The 18,127-nt window shown below is 39.5% G+C and overlaps 1 protein-coding gene across 1 annotated transcript in view; it reads left to right on the top strand.

Moving 5' to 3' along the window:
• LOC124789894 (sodium- and chloride-dependent GABA transporter 1-like) overlaps nucleotides 1-18,127 on the top strand; it is a 124,273-nt gene that overhangs the window by 92,017 nt on the left and 14,129 nt on the right. The window contains exons 8-10 of the mRNA XM_047257414.1: nucleotides 2,810-2,962; nucleotides 15,447-15,650; nucleotides 16,445-16,615. Coding sequence (XP_047113370.1) covers nucleotides 2,810-2,962; nucleotides 15,447-15,650; nucleotides 16,445-16,615 — 528 coding nt within the window. The remainder of the gene's footprint in view (nucleotides 1-2,809; nucleotides 2,963-15,446; nucleotides 15,651-16,444; nucleotides 16,616-18,127) is intronic.

An 18,127-nucleotide genomic window follows, 5' to 3' on the forward strand; every position in this document is an offset into this window, starting at 1 on the left:
CCATTATATAGTAGATTAGGAAATTTTTAAAGTGTACACGACCTCTTACAAGCTGCATTAAATGCCACAAATCTCAGTAGTGATCATTGAAATCTGAACTTTGGTGATTTGTTACTTCATAGTAAGAGGAGACATGATAATTATACAAACTGTCAACAGATATCCATATGATTGTGTTCTGCATGAAATATAGGATTCCAGTCAATGCATAACCATGTCAACGATGATGTCAGGGCACTTATCACATTGGGTGGTGTTTGCTGGATAGCCCAAATCCACAATCACTTCAACACAGTCATAGATGGTGCCGTATGGCACAGTGAAGACTCCTGCCAGACTCTCTGCAGTGGAGGGACATAGGAAGAATGGAAGCAAGACATTCGCAAATTGATGTGGCCTGATGGCTCAACGTGAACCATTCTGCTGTTTTATGGAGGTGGCAACAGTTTATAGAGACCAGAACTGTATCTCAGAGACCAGAGCAGGGCCGACCATATGTGACATCAGAAAGAGAGGCCTGTTATTTGCCAGCGAGGGAACGACGGTACTGCCTTAGACTGCTTGACAACTAGCATCTGACCACACCCACTGGACGCATATTGAGGCAAATGGTGTACAGAAGGCTTCTACAGAGTGACCTCTATTGCCAGAGACCTGCCATATATGTACCTCGGACACATCTTCACAGAAGAGAATGTCTAGATTGGAATCATCAACATGCCACCTGGATGGTCGAACATTGGACCAATGTTCTTTCACAGATGAGTGCCAATTTGGTCTGGAGCGTGATTCTCACCAGATTTGCATCTGGAGGCAATGTGGAACATGATTTCGGTACCCAAACATTATGGAAAGAGACTGATATCGAGGAGAGTCCCTAATGATGTGAGCAGGGATTATGTTGACACTTAGACAGCTCTTCGTGAACTTATACAGTTGAATCAGCAATGTTTAACTTCTGTCAGTTACTGTGATGAGATTTGGGACCTCATGTAGGGTTTGTGTGAGGTGCTGTGGGCACAGACTTCCTACTGATGGACGATAATGCTTGAACTCATACAACATGGGTGGTTAATTCTTGGAAATGGAAGAATTTGCAGGAATAGAGTGGCCTGCTCACTCTCCCGATTTGAATCCCATAGAGCATGTCTGGGATGCATCACTTCAGCATCCACTAACCACTCTCCAAGACTTGTGAGTAGCTCTACAAGAAGAATGGGCATTATTGCTTCAACATGAGATTGGTGACATCATTTATAACATGCTCCATCACTGTCAGGCCTGTACTGATGACAGAAGTGGTCACACCCTATACTGAGCACATTAACCAGTTGTTGGAATGTGTGTCTAAATCCATTAAGTTGGAAAAAATGAAGAACCATTACGCATGTTGCAATCGTTTAGGATCTGTATCCTTTATATTGCTTCTACTTTACTATCACCTGTTCATATTCTTTTGTAGCAAAATAAATGGAACTTTGCAAAATGTCTCTTGTTACTTTGGTTTTGGACACCAGTGTAGAGTAATTAAATTTTTGTCACTGTTCACATTTTGTGTATCTCCCCACATGCTCCATCACTGTCAGGCCTGTACTGATGACAGAAGTGGTCACACCCTATACTGAGCACATTAACCAGTTGTTGGAATGTGTGTCTAAATCCATTAAGTTGGAAAAAATGAAGAACCATTACGCATGTTGCAATCGTTTAGGATCTGTATCCTTTATATTGCTTCTACTTTACTATCACCTGTTCATATTCTTTTGTAGCAAAATAAATGGAACTTTGCAAAATGTCTCTTGTTACTTTGGTTTTGGACACCAGTGTAGAGTAATTAAATTTTTGTCACTGTTCACATTTTGTGTATCTCCCCACAAGCTCCCTCCCCTAAAAAATCTATCCACCTGTAGAAATCCTTGCAGATCTTGATCCCCCCCTATATTTCCTCATCTGCTTGCCCCCCCCCCCCCCCAAAAATAATGAATCTCCTACCGCCTCATCAATTTCAGGACCCTTTTCACCCATATTGAGCATCATGTATCTCCTCCACAAACTTTAAATTCTGTATTGACAATTTTGCTCATAGTTTCTAATCCTAGTATTGCCACATCTCTCAACATTATCCCATGGCATCCTTCCATCCTGTCACAGTGCAACTCCAGCAGACTTCCACGTACAGATCCTGAAATCCACTGTGACATTTACCATCCTCTTCTAATTGGTTTTCTATTTTATCCTCACTTTCTTCCTCCTCACCTTTAAGGGTTACAACCCATCTGCTCCATATACCTCAATCTGGTTGCTCCCCTAGAAAAATCTTTTCACACACTCACCCTCTCCCAACACTAGGAACTCCCCCACTTGATAGACTTCATCTCTAAACTATCCACCACTCACCTACAACAGCAGCATATGACCTCCATTCCCCCCTGCCACTAGTTGTACATATCTGGTGCAATTTCTTCACTAGGACTTTTCCTTCAAGCAACACTACCAAATTCCAGTGTCTCATTAGTGGTGATAACACTATGAGAAACAACAGTACTGAGAAGATGTCACCAATCTGTCACCACATCCTCTGAGACATCACAATATAATTTCATTCATTTTTAAGTTAGTAAAGTAGTAAATAAGCTGCATTTATTCCTATAGTTAAAAGATGTGGTGCAATTTTGAAATCTGTAATTTCCCTTGGTTGAGGAATGATGGTTCATATCTGTTGACAGGACTGAAAGAATAATATAGAGGAAACTATCATGAGAAGTAGGAAATCCAGAATTCATGACTAGATAATTATTTTTTGGACCAGACACTGGGCATCGACAGTGAATTCTGCATTGTGGAGAGCTTCGTGACGGGGGTTGTTGACAACTGGCCTGATACGCTGCGCCCGCATCGCCGACGCTTCACATTTGGGGTATGCTGCCTCATGTTGTTGCTGGGGATCCCCATGGTCACACATGTAAGTACTTCACAGTATATACTGTTTGAGATTTTTCCAATGTTATAACTGCTTGAAAGGTTCTCGGAAACTGCATCACATGGTGTTGTGTAAACTTTGATTAGACAGCTACTCATCATCTTCACATTCATATCTGAAGATGATAAGCAGCTGCCTGATTTAAATGCTGTATCTTTTCCAAGATACAATCCAATAATCCAATAAAAGACCCAAGACTGTTAAAAATATTTTACAATAATTACTTGGTATCAGTGCCAATCTGATGTACTGTCATAATCACTTGTTGACTTCATACAGGAACAGAATATAAGGCTTAGTAGATATACGTTCATTAACACATTGACAAATATGATAAGGTGTCAGTCAAAATATCCTGATTCATTCCAGAGTGAATGTTCTGTGTGGGGCATCTTAGCATAAAATTGCTTACTGTTACTATTTGAAAAGAAAAATGACAAACCAATCTGCTTTTGGTAGATAAGTGTGACATTACTCAAATACCATGGCTTCAGAAACCATAATTGTTTGCTGCTGGTGTACATTGTCATAACTGTTTCAATTTGTATTTTAAAATATTTCTATAGAGTTACTTTATATCACTAGGCAACCTTTTAGTGACATGTCTCCCAGCAGCAAGTGGGCTCTTATCCATAACTCTTTTATTACTCAATATCATATGATAATCTTCTCTGGTTCATATTCTCTTTTCATTAACCTATTTTCTACATTATCTTTTACAGACATAATGGTCTTAAGGACATACAAAGACGAACACAGTTACTAAATCATAGTTAATTAAACAGTCCCTTGAGGACTGAAATTAACTTATGACAGCAGTTATTCCAACTGCTCTCATCTAATCGAATACCATATACATGTAAACTGCAGGTACCCCACTTAAATCTCAATGACATATTGAAAATGTCAGTGGATTAATCCATAGTAGATTTGTTTTAGCTCTGGGAGAGTTATGGTTGTGAGACATTTTAGTAAGTTCCTAAAAATTGCAGCTAATCTGTCTACAAATGTAGCTGAAGCATTCTTTTCATGTAAAATGCTCATCAGTCACTCTGCCTAAAATTGTATGTTTATGAGGTTTTCAGGTAAAAACAGTTATTTGAGATTATTGACCACCTGAGGCTGCTAATAATTTAACAAAAACTTCATCATTACTCTCTTCTGATTATTTAATTGCCTTTGTTCATGATGAGATATTTATTACCAGACCAAAGTTCTGTTTATTGTTTTTCACTATTAACTGTTCAGTACAGCCCCATCTTGCATTAAAAACAAAGCAATACAAATTCAATGTCATCTTGCATCAACTCACCGTAGGAGGAAATAGACACAACTTCTACATATAAATACTTACAGTGAAATCTTGAATTTTGAAATTGTATTAAGAAAAGGCATTCAACCTCTCTCACATCAGCTGTAAATTACAACAGTGCATTTTATTTACATTTAAAGCTAACATTGAAAAACTATAAAAACTATTCTATTTACAGTTCTTTACATACATCACCATTTATCAAATCACCCCTAAGTGCACCATAATCTAATTTGGGTTAAACATAGGATCTTATCACAGGTTATATCCAGCAGGGGATAGAAAATCTATCACACTCTGAACATATGGCAATTGCAATGATACAAATTAGTAAATTCAAAAGCCATTTCAGTTTACAGTGCTAATGGAAACTTAAACACTGCTTGGAAATGAAGGTTTTTGTGATTCAAAAGTAATATTGCAAACTATTAGGTCCACCATACAAGACATTCACATGTTATTCTAATTGGCACAAGCATTCTGGTGGAAAAATCATATTTCCATTTCCATGAACATCCCACTTCAGAACCGTGGAGAAGTGCGTATAACCTGGATATGCGTGTCTTGCAGCATCTGAGGCAATATTTCATGCATCTGCACTGTACACTTGCTTGATCTGGACTCTTTACTTGTTTGCTCAGTCTGAACATGGCTGTTTTCTGTTAGCTCCTCTGACTAATGGTGCAACCTCCAATTTTGGTTTGCTAGTCTCAAATTCTATTCGCACTGATACTTTACATGTTTATCCATTTGTAATCTTCTCTGTAAAAATAATCAGAGATTATGTAACACATGTGCACTTCAGTCATAAAATGACAATCATCTGGAAATTTTAGATGATTAATACAATGACATTATAAGAAGCATAAGGATGAATCATAATTCACTTTTTCAGTAACCATGCCAAACATTTCAGAGTTAAAGAAAAAAATATCATTTGTCTTGTGTACATAACATTAGGTTGTTGTGTTGAAAGTTCTGAGGCTGAACAGCTTGCAGATGACTGATCTATGTGGCGCAAGATGTTACCTAAACATGCAGAACAAATAAACAGCTTTGCACGTGTTGAGTAAGTGGGCTGCAGTAAAATCTAGCCCCACACAGTACATCTGTGCCTACACTCTGAACAACATCCTCAAGTGCAAAATCTGTCAGCATATCTTCAAGACAAAAATTGGATTCACCAGACATGATAGTTGTAGGAGAGGTACTACACCACAGTCACTGGTCAGATAAGGCCAAGACTTTATTTGTAAGTGTAAACAGCCTGTATTATTGATACGAATCTTTAGTGTACCTGTTATATAAAGTTAAATTACAATGTGATAATTTTTTATTATTTCTTATCTACACTGTTCACTATTAAAATTGCAAACCATGAAGGCAGCATGCACCAAATGTCAAATGGGCATTAAGAGTGCTGTATGCTTGGAGATGCAAATAATTAGTTGCCTTTACCTATAATTTAAACACAACTTGTATGCATTTTTACACAAATTATTACTATAAATAGCAATTTTTTCCTATACATTGGAAACTCATGGTACAGTATGCATTATTACATCCAACAGAGGATCAATTCCCATCACCATAACTATCTCTATTATTAATAAAAATTGCACTTATTTCAAAATCTAATTATGTCTATCACTATTATTGATCTACAACTCGATCCCCCCTCTCCGTCACTTTTATACACTATGTTTATATCTAATTGGGGGATTGTAAACAATAATAACATCAGTTCTTTCTGCTACATTCCACAACACACTCCATCACTCCCCGATCCATAGGAATATTCTGCCAGCTCCTTGGGCATTATTGTGGCACTATCGTTGTATCTGTGTTTACTGTTGTCTGTTGACTCCCTGGTTGGAAGAGATGGCTCTTTTATTCCAAGGTAGTGTTGTTGCTGCTGGTGGAGAGTGCAGCCACATGCTAGTTCACATCACCCTGGTTCCAGTTTCTTGGGTGGTGAGAGACAGCCAATAGCTGAAATTCCATCCTGTTGTTGTTGCAACTGCTGTTCATATGTCACAGCTTGACCTCTGCTGCCTTCACTGCATTGCTTCTTGACCTTCTGCCATAACCTTCTACCATGAAGTAGATGGGGATTGATCAATAAGGTAATGTGTTATTCAAGCTTTTCTTGAAACAGGACCAGCAGTATTGTCCAAGACCTGCCATTCTGTCTCACAGTGCACAATACAATAATCATCAATACTGGCATACTGCAGATGTCCACAGATGTTGTGTTCTGGCAAGCCTTCTTCATCACAGGCACAGCCAGAGATTTGTTTTCAACCAGCTCAATTCCAGTAGGTGCGTAAGGCCCATGACCCATCATGAAATGTGTCAGGCCTCTTGAGGGAGTGTGGTGCCTTCTTCCCAGTTTCTGCTTTATATTTGGGAAAAAAACGTATGTTCACCTCATTGTTTGAGCATCATTCTGTTATTTCTGCCACAGTTGAAGGATCTGATTGTGAATTTGCTGCTTGCTTGTAGCCTGTATTCCTATTACATTCAGCACTTCATGTAATTGTTACATCTTCAACCAGTACATCATCATTCTTGTTTTTTCTCATATCTGGAGATCCAATGGACATGATCTAAGTGTTAGCTGCAATACCTCAACTGACGACACAAAAAGCTCCTGTTAGCCAAAGAAATATTTCTCATTGCACTCTGTTGACAACCTATGGAGGTGTTAGCAGGAATCTGTGTGCCAAAAAATTGCACAGTACCCCATAATCACAGTTATTATAGCATAATGATACATTCATATTGTTTGCATTTGCATGTTCTTATTGTTTACATTTGTAGTTTAGAATAGTAACCAGCTACACTAATATTTTTGTGTATCATTTTAATTGAATCAGCTGTGGGTTCTTGGTGAAACATTTTAAATTAACTAAAACTTGAAAATTGGCTTATAACCTGAAACCTAGGCTGTGCAGTAACATTAATAATAAATTGTGAAACAAGGCTAAAAAACAATGTTTGTTTAGTTACTTTTGTGTATCATGTTCCTGCCCTCTTACTCATTTCTTCAATAAATGCACTATAATTTTGTTGCTTATCAAAGAAGGTGCCTGTGTATCTAGTGACAAACTTTCTCTTTTGGGGAACTATTGCTTAATTTCAAGATTAGGTGTCTTAAAAAGATCCCTTTTTAACGTGTACAGCTACATTATCTTCTCAATCACAATAAACAATTGAACTCTTCAGCACCTTTGACATAACTGCTGAAGGACTACCTTACATCCTTCTTCCAGATTATTTCTGGAGCTGCCCATTACACATATCATCAAGTTATTGGGATATGTCACTGCTCCTATGACTACTATGTTACTCTGCAGCTTTCCTAATACTGGACCGAGTACCAGATCCCAGGAGATTGTGCTATTTATGAATCTCTGTGGGCAGCCTTTCAAAATTTCTTTTGTAAGGGTCTCTGTTGGGTATGAAAGGGTTGCTTCTTTGTTTTGACAACAGCTCTTAAAACAGTTACAGAACACTTGTGAGCAGTCCAAGTTCCTCAGATGGTCAAAAAGCACTGGCTACCATGGCCACATAAATGATCAGGAGTCGAGTTATAGTCCGCCATTACGGCTACAACAGCTTATGTAGAGCAATTTTTGCAAATGTTATTGCCTCATTTACCATGTCCTCTGTTTACTTCCCACTTCTGAATCCAAACTGTTGTGACTTCATTCCATGAAGAAGTCTTTTCTGTGGTCTACCAAACAGCAGCTTCTCCAGCACTTCCTCTTAGGTCTTGAGAAGGCAAGTTGATCTGTAGGACTTTGGAGTGAGGGGCTCCTTGTCTTCACCCCTTTTCAAGATAATCACATTTAATTTCTTCCATATATCGACTATTCTTCCTTGTACCTAACATGTGTTACCGAGTTGGCAGAAATAAAAACTTATGTGTATATGAAGGGCATGTAGAACTTCAGTAGGGATGCTGTTGCTTATCTATATCAATGTTCCACCAAAGCACCACAGGGCTTTGCCCGTCTGACTTCTAATAAGGCTGTATGATATTTAGAGGAATAGCTTTTGTAGTTTATCTAAATCATGTTTGCATGTCTGCCTATTTTGTCTGTAACGTTATGCCCTGAATTCTCTGGTTAATGTTGATATTGGACGCTTGTCTGTAGCATCAGGATAATGGGATCCTAACTGATTTATTAGTTGGTGGGTCAAAGTAGGTGCCTTTTCATAGAGTTTTTCTGATTTTCTTTTAATATAGGTATAGATGGATGGTTCCTCTAAGAGGTCCTTAATGTGTGTGTTTGGTGTGTAGCGGTCTGCGTCGGCGATGATGCGGAGGATTCTGTTTTGGAGTATCTGAATTTTTTGCAGATGTCCGTCTGCTGCCATGGATGAAACTTCCAATGCATAAAAAATACTTGGCAGGATAATTGCCCTGTATAGTCTAAGTTTCATTTCTATGCTGAGTCCTCCACCTTTTAAGAGTGGGTACAGTTGGATGAAAGCAGTGTAGCCTCTGCCTCTGGATCTGTTTATCTGCTTTGCGAAGGTTAAGCGTTTGTCTAGTTCAAGGCCTAGGTATGTAGCTGAGCCACTCCATTCTATTTCCTTTTCAGCTACAAAAATACGTTTGGGGGGGGGGGGGGGCAGTTTCATCATAAACATGACTGCTACGGACTTTTCAGGATTTATCTTCATTTTCCAAATATTGCACCATTTTACAATTTCGTCCAAGTGCTCCTGCAGCTTTTTTGTTATGAAATTCAGGTTGCTGCTACTCCTGTAAACCGCCGTGTCATCGGCATACAGCACTGTCTCACCTCCTGCTGACTTTGGGACGTCGTTTGTGTATAGTGAGTATAATATGGGGCCAAGAACTGAGCCCTGCAGAACTCCTGCCACAGCATCCTTGATCATGCTTACATGTTTGCCACACCTTGATCGCACTTACATGTTTGCCACACCTGACACGGTACTGCCTCCCCTCCAGAAATGAGTCAATCATTTTGATGACATGTCCTGGGATGCCTAACTGGGATAACTTGTATATTAAGCCGTCATGCCAGACTTTGTCGAATGCTTTCTCGATATCGAGAAAGACTGCTCCTGTGCTGTGTTTCCAGTCTCTCGTGCTGCATATGTGTTCCACCAGGTGCAGGGATTGATGGATGGTGCTATGTTTGGGATAGAATCCAAACCGCTTAGGGATGATTGTGTCATTGTCTCGTAGGAATTTGGATAGGGCGCTGAGGATCAAGCACTCCAGTACTTTCCCTAGAAAGCACAGGAGTGAGATAGGTCTATAGTTTTGTGGAAGGATAGGGTTCTTATTGGGTTTAGGTAGGGTTTCGACCTGAACAGTTTTCCAGGCTTTTGGGAAGTAGGTTAGGGACAGGCACTGGTTGTATAGTGTGGTGAGGTAGGTGATTGCGTTGGGAGGCAGGTGTTTCAGGTGTGGGACATGGACCTTGTCAGGACCGGGGGATTTGTTATTCCCTAAGCGCCTGATGTAGGCACACACAAGTCAATCGGAAACAGGAGTAAATTATGTATCTAGCCGTTCTTGCCTCAATTGAGCCACTCGTCTGTTTATTATTTCTTCCTGCCTGTCACTCTCGTCATCTTCGATGGCGTGAGTACGGAATTGTGATTATAACGATGTCGCCAGTAATTCTGCCTCATCCTCATCATCATACACTAGCCCATTTGGACCTCGGAGTGGCCTGTCTACCCTGGGAGTAGCCTTCTGCGCTTTTGTGATTTTCCATACTCGGTTCATGTCTTGTTCTGCATTCCTAAGTTTCTCTTTCCAGCAGAGGCCTCTGTGCTCTATCAGTCTTTCCTTTAGCTAGACTTCAAGCCATCTAAGCAAGCGACAATCGGCAGGATCACGATAGCATTTCCAATCCCTCCTCACGCGCCGCTTTGCGACTATCAGCTCCCAAATATCAGGGGGCAGGTCCTTGGCGCCAGGCTTGGTGGCTAGCCTGGTGCTTGTCTCTCGATCACAGGTCTGGAGGACATATGTGAACTACTCTACTGCTGTGTCCACCTCTCTCTCGTTCTGCATTTGTGAAATGTCCTCCAGGTGTTGTCCTGCCAGGGTGGTATATTGTTCCCAGTTAGCTTGATACGTTGTGTTTGCCATCCTCCGGATTGTGTCTTCAACATTGGCACATGCCAGGACAACCGGGTTGTGGTTTGAGTTTAGCTTGTAATGGACTGTTGGCGCAGCCCTCCAAGGCAGGCTCCTGCACAAGAAGACATCTAGGATGTCCGGTGCATGGTCAGGGTTGTAGGGGATGTGAGTAGGCCAGTCAGGAGCAATTATTACCACTTGGGAATTGCTCTCGATAAACCTTCTCAATCTCCAACCTCCAGCATTTGTCATATTGCACTCCCAGTCCACGCTTTTGGAGTTCAAGTCCCCTGCTATTATGACTCTTTCTCCGATTTCGATCATGTGTTGAAGGTCCTGCGTGCTGAAGTTGATATGCAGGGGTTTATATACCGATACTATTTTTACTATGTGGTTACTGACTTTTAATTCTATGCCAGTCACCTCGACCGTGGCCAGATTTGGCATTTCAATCGTCTGGTGACAAATCCTCCGCTTCACAAGGATGGCGACTCCTCCGCCTGCGTGGTTTTGCCTGTCGATCCTGTGCACGGAATAATTTCGCACCTTCAATCAATCGGCCGGCTTTAGATGCATCTCCTGAATGTAGGCTATATCTGTGGCATGACGCTCTAGGAATGATTATAAATGTAGGATCTTTGAGGATATGCCATCTGCATTCCATGTTAACATTTTGAACTCTCTAGTACCGTTACGTTTTACAGAAAGGGAAGTGGCACTAATAGTACACCAACTAAAAAATAAAACTTCAGTAGGACTTGATGAAATTCCAGTCTGCGTAATTAAAGATTGTATAGACTCCATAAAGGGCCCATTAACAGACATAATTAATGAATCTTTCGAGTCTGGATACTTTCCGGAGTACCTAAAACAAGCAAAAGTTATACCTATCCTTAAAAACGGAGATGTGGAAAATGTAGAGAACTACAGGCCGATCTCTATACTGTCTATCATTTCTAAAATAATAGAAATACTAGTCAAAAAGAGACTGCTAAATTACCTGAATAAATATAATCTTCTTTCCAATGACCAATTTGGTTTTAGGCCCGGAACAGGCACACAATATGCTATAGCACAGTTCACTAAAGCAATTTTAGAAGCACTGGACAAAGGTGAAAATGTAAGTGGTATCTTTTTAGACTTGTCCAAGGCCTTTGATACAGTTGACCACAAAATCTTACTTCATAAATTAGGGCAAATAGGAATAAGAGGTGTGACAAAGAAGTGGTTCAAATCATACTTGGAAAACAGAGTTCAACGAGTTGAGATATCACAAGTTTCAAACAATTCCCTTATAAAACACCTGTCTGACCCAGAAAATGTGAATATAGGCGTCCCACAGGGAAGTGTATTAGGCCCAATATTGTTTCTTATATACATTAACGACTTCCCACAAAGTATCAGACATGGCGAAAAAATACTTTTTGCTGATGATAGCAACATAGTAATAACAGGTGAAAATCCAACACAACTGTCAGAAAGAGCAAACGAGGCTCTCAATGATGTCCACAACTGGTCATTAAAAAATAAAGTAACCCTAAATGTAAAGAAAACTAACTATATTAACTTCCAATTGAACAAAAAACACAATGCCACTAGAATAAAAGTTAATAATAATGAATTAGAATGTGTAACAAGTACCAAATTCTTAGGGATGAATGTAGACAGCCAACTGAAATGGACAAACCATGTCAACATTTTGGCAAAGAAATTATCCACAGCATGCTATGCTCTTAGAATCCTTGCACCGGTATGCAATAATACCTGTCTTAAAATAACATATTACGGATATCTACACTCAGTCCTCAGCTATGGGATCATGTTTTGGGGAACAAGTGCCGGTAACATACAAACTGTGTTCAAAGTACAAAAAAGAGCCATAAGGATAATAACAAATAGCAACAACAGGGCCCACTGTCTAGAATTATTTAGAAAGCTAGGAATTCTAACTGTTTCTTGTGAGTATATCTTTCAGAACATAATGTTCATTAAGAAAAATCTTAACATGTACAACACAAACAGCCTAATACATGACCATGAAACAAGAGCTTGTCACCACATCCATCTAGATAGAAAGAACAAGGCAAAGACACAAAAAAGTATATTTTACAATGGGATAAAACTATACAACAAAGTACCACAAGAAATTAAAGAAATAAATGAGCCCCTCACTTTCAGACAAAAGCTTAAAACCTTTTTAGTAAGTAAAAGTTTTTATACTGTAAAAGAATATTTAACATAGATGTAGATTATTAGCAACATATGACATTATCACCAAAATATTATGTAAATCATAAATATGTGTATGACTAGTTATAAAAACTACACAAAATATGAGAAACCTGTTTAATTGTAAATGTAAATGTGTGCTCATGTTTTGTAATCTGACGACATCCATACAATATTTATTGTTCCACGGATGAATAAATAAATAAATAAATAAAAAATAAAAAATTACAGAAGAGTGTCATAGCTGCTTCAGCAATTACTACCATTTTTGCATATCTATCTTTCACGGCTCGGACTGCTGCTATGGTTTCTTTCACTTTTTGTATTACTGCTCCCACATTTTTCCCTGCAAATAGCTTCCCCAGTTCTCTGAGTTCCCTCAGAAAACTGCTGAGATCGCTGTCCGCGCTAGGTCCCGCCTGTGGCTGCTCCTGCGCTGGGACTGCAGTATCGTTTGTTGTTGTTTCAGTTGCCTGTTCCGGAACTGGTGGTGGAGGTGAAGCCGGTATTGTGGGTGGGGGAGGTGTAGATGGAACTGCGGGGAGGGTCATCTCCTGCACTGTCGCAGGGGGTGCCGCGGACGTATATTGGACGGTGGGACCGGGCATAGCTGCCCTGTGTGGTCGCATACTCGGGAAATCCCTTGCTCGCACTTCGAAGTTTGTTTGTTGATAAGCCTGAGCATTTGATGCGGCTGTTGTTGCTAGGGCAGTTTTCTGCTGCTTCTGGTTTTGCACCAATCTTTGGTACACTTCGCAGCCATGATAGTTTGCTGGTTAGAGGCCTTTACAATTGGCACAGACTGGGTTTGCCACTCTATGTTGCTTGCACAACTTGGTAGGGTGGGGGCCTGCACACTTTACGCATCTTGACTGAAAGTTGCAGTTGCTGCTTGAATGATTAAATTTTTGAGACCTATGGCACTGCCCAGAACTTCCGGTTTATTATACCATTCTACAGTTATTCGGAATCTCAGCAGGTATCGCAGTTTGAACACCCGTTGAGCATCCTCATTGTTTTCTAACACTACCAAGAAATTCAGCTCTTTCTTGCGGCCTTGACTTTCTTCTGCAGTCGGGGCGGGGGGTTTGAGAATTGGTGAACCGAGTGTACTATGAATCCTTCCTCTAGTAATTCATTTTTTACGTCCCCTTCCTCAGCATCGATGGGTAGGTGCTTTAGTACTACTCTCAGAGCCTGTTTGGGGTAAATAGAATATGTGTGGAACTTGATTTCCTTCCTTTCAAGTTCCGATTTAACCTTCCTATAATCCTCTACATTTTCCACCTGAATTTTCGTTGTCCTAGGGCGATATCCTGCCGTCAATTTCCCCTTTATGCCTGCTTACAGCTCCTTGAGGAGTAACGGGCTTCCGTTTGTAATATAGGCGATGATTGGCAGTACTCACCCTTTTCTTTTGTGCCTAAATGTCTGCATTTTGCCTTCTCCGCCCGCGTCTTCATTCTCTAGGGCTGAGAATGAGTTTGCGGTCGGTACATTTACTATAACTTGCTCCTGCTGTTCGCTTTCCCCATCATTTTCTGACTATCTCCTATCATTTTTCAACTCTCTCCTATAGTTTTCCGACTCTCTCCTATCATTTTCTGACTCTGTCCTATCTAAGTCTATGTAGAGTCTACCTGTACCCGTGCTGTCGGAACTATCAGAACTGTCAGAGCTCTCCTCCTCATGCACCATTTGCAGACTAGCCTTGTGTGTGTTAGCTGTATGTGCGGCCCTACTCTGGCTGCAGGTTCTCTGGAAAGAGCCGCAGGGATCTAATTGTGAAGATCCCCTTGAACGACTTGTTGAAGCCATATTAGCAGTCAGTCTAGCAGTCAGTCAGTTTGTGGTGCCGCCATGGGTCACTGGATGGTGTTTAGTTCTCACCTCCACAACTAAGTGGCAGGTATCCACACTGGAGCCAGTTACTGCACTTCTGCAGATGCAGGTAACCGTGGAGCACAACGCGCCCTGGCCTGCTAATTCCCTAATACCCTACGGAGGAGCAGGGAGGATGCCCTGCGGCGGCATGAAAAGAACCGTGCCCGGCAAGGGTAATGCCAAGAATGGATCCTCGGTCACGCAAATCCCGGCTGTGCAGAAGTAAAGCTGTGAGGACAGGGCGTGAGTTGTGCTTGGGTAGCTGAGTTGGTAGAGCACTTGCCCACGAAAGGCAAAGGTCCCGAGTTCGAGTCTCGGTCCGGCACACAGTTTTAATCTGCCAGGAAGTTTCATATCAGCGCACACTCCGCTGCAGAGTGAAAATCTCATTTTGGACAAAAAAATAGCTTATTAACACAAACACACACATACACTCACACACACACACACACACACACACACACACACACACACACACACACACACACTGTGTGTGTATGTGTGTGTGTGTGTGTGTGTGTGTGTGTGTGTGTGTGTGTGTGTGTGAGTCTGAAGAAGGATTTGCCTGAAAGCTAATGAGTTGTTATCTCTACTCCTTCAGTTATTTATATTTCATTAAGGACTTTCTATTACCAGACCACCTACTCTCACAGGGAAACATATGGTTGATTGAGTGAATAATCTTGTTGTATAGTTATGATGAAATGAAATGGTGTCATTCGCATATGGTCTTAAAAGTTGTATGCTGCCTTTTTGTAACCCATGATGTGTGTGTCAGTACACTGTAGTTCTAAATGCAATGGGAGGCATGATCCTAATGTAAGATTCTGTGTCCTGAAGAGGATATTATAACACACTGTAATTCAAAAGATAAAAACAATAATCTTCTTTTTCTTATCCCGCAGGGAGGTGCATATGTCTTTCAGCTGATGGACTTCTATTCTGCAAGTGGAATGTCTCTGTTGTGGGTGTGCTTCTTCCAGACAATTGCTATATCCTGGATATTTGGTGCTGACAAGTTTTGTGACTGTGTGCAACAGATGATGGGTGTCAGGCCAGGTCGCTTTTGGTACGCTTGCTGGGTTTTCTGTGCACCACTTGTGATGCTGGTGGGTACAAGGATTAACATATCAGACAATCACTAGAAAGCACAGTAATAAGGTCAAAGATTTATTTACTCCACATTACTGCTTTTAGATCCCTGCTGGACTATAGTCTCTGTTTACAAACAGAAAATATGTTTTAATTTAATTAGAGCCTTATTTCAAATGACTGGTAGTTAGTTATACATGCAAAGAAAGGAACTTCACATTACAATGATATTTCTAACATGCTATATATACATACAAAAATTTATCAAGAAAAAAATAATTTACTCTGTAAGTTTCCAGACTCTACTATACATATGTTAGTAACTAGCTGAAAGTTCAACATCACTTTCTTTTATGGTTCGCCAACAGCTTAAGATGGACAAACCCAGTGTTACTCTAACATGCTCTGCAATTGATGCTACAAACATTGGTTTTTGCTTGAGAGCAGATTGTAAAATTCTCTATCCATTCCATTGATGTGCTTTTTTCTTTCTTCTCTACTAAAACAAATATTTAATATGTGACATCATCCTTTCCTATCTCAGATGTACATTCTTCATTTTATTCAGGCACAATTATAAGAAATCTTTTTGTGTTGAAATTTACTTAAGTGAATTAATTTGTATCTTAATATTATGGCTTTTCACGGCAGCTTGTTGATTTTGTTTTTGAAAATTGTGTGACTCTGCTCTTCTGAAACTCATAAGTAGTAGCTAGCAGTAACTTATCCCACTACAGTTTCAGTGTTAAGTATTTGTACAATGTTTGTTTTGCTGCTTATAATTTTCCTAATAGGTTATTTCATTTCACAGGCAATATTCTTGTTCTACTTTATACAATATAAACCTGTTACATATGGCAAGGACTACACTTATCCTGTGTGGGCAGAAGTACTGGGTATTCTCATCAGCCTTTCATCTATGCTGTGGGTGCCTGCTTATGTCATATATTACCTAGTCACATCACCAGGGTCTGTTAAGGAGGTAAATATTGCACAATAGAAAGCTAATTATCTATTTCACTCCATACACAATTAATAAAATATTTTAGTCTCTGCAATTCTGTAACTGCTGTTGTGATGAAGTTAAAGAGACATTTAATAAAACACACACACACACACACACACACACACACACACACACACACACACACACACACACATACACACAGACAGACAGGCAGAGAGAGAGAGAGAGAGAGATAGAGAGAGAGAGAGAGAGAGATTTTATATTGCAGTTTTGATGGAATTTTGTGTAAAACTACACAAATATTTCCATAATAAGCAATGCATAAATGTATAATTTTCTTGTGACATTAATTAGTATTATAAAAATTTTAAGGTTTAGAAAGAATGTGGAAATAAGCTTTTTTATATACTTTATTTTCAGGTGTGTAATTTATGTATTGAAAAGCTGATTTCTGTGAAAATTTCAGACGAGTTGACTTCTAAAAAGTAGTTTGAAGATATTACTAAATTTATTGATTGTTTTATCATCAAACATATTGTTTTTATCTTACTCTTTTATATGAGTACCCCAGGTGAAAATGTGTCTGTGTGGAAAAAAAATTGAGCTGAAGCCTCCCTCTTGTATTAATTTTCAAGTCTCTCTAATGCTGTATCAGTCAGAATGCAAAAATGACTCAAAGACCTTTAAAATGAGCTTCGAAATGGTGCATGGGTGCAGAAGTGGTGATGTCTTCAACACAACAACACACTGGGTTGTAAAACCAGCCAAATCCTAACTATATGCAAAAGAAGCCAAGATTTAAGGAATCAATCCTAGCACTTCTCTGGGGAGAGACATGGCCCAAGGAGGAAAAGTTAAAATTCTACATCAAAGTTTTTGAGCAGGAGGAGCTCATGGGAATGGGCAAAAACAAGAATGGCAAGGCTGAAGAGTTTGATTTTGAGCTTTTGGATGATGACAGTTCCACAAACATTGTTTCAGTCATTTTACTTTGGGATTCTGTCTTTGAAATATTTCATTTCCCAAAGATTTGTTTACAAAGACTTCCTGTTATCATGAAAAATGTTATTAACATTAAGTGTGAATTGAATGATTAAACCTGACTAAAATTATTACTGCATCTTGTAAAAGTTGAAGTCTTATATTTTTATTCAAAGGTTTAAACTTCTTTAAAGATTTGAAATAAAACAGCATTTCAGCATTTTGTTCATTTAAGATCCTTTGTTTCACGTTACTTTAAAATACTACTGGTGTCTACCATACTTCCTGACATAGCTAAATATACATCGAAATTACTTTTGTGACCAGTTTTGCATCTATTGCACAAGCAGCCAACTTGACCATTCAGTTGCGGAATGGGCTACATATAAATTTTGATATAAAAATAATAATTTAGCCATTAATGTAGGATTGTAGAGACAGTCATCATTGCATTGTTATCTTTTTTCCATTTTATTGAGAAAATAACCATCTCTGTACCATTACTGAGAGAGTGAAGGTACTGTTTTGCTTTCCTTCAAAATCTTT

This window comes from Schistocerca piceifrons, chromosome 3 (assembly GCF_021461385.2).
Source record: "Schistocerca piceifrons isolate TAMUIC-IGC-003096 chromosome 3, iqSchPice1.1, whole genome shotgun sequence".
NCBI classification, from domain to species: domain Eukaryota; kingdom Metazoa; phylum Arthropoda; class Insecta; order Orthoptera; family Acrididae; genus Schistocerca; species Schistocerca piceifrons.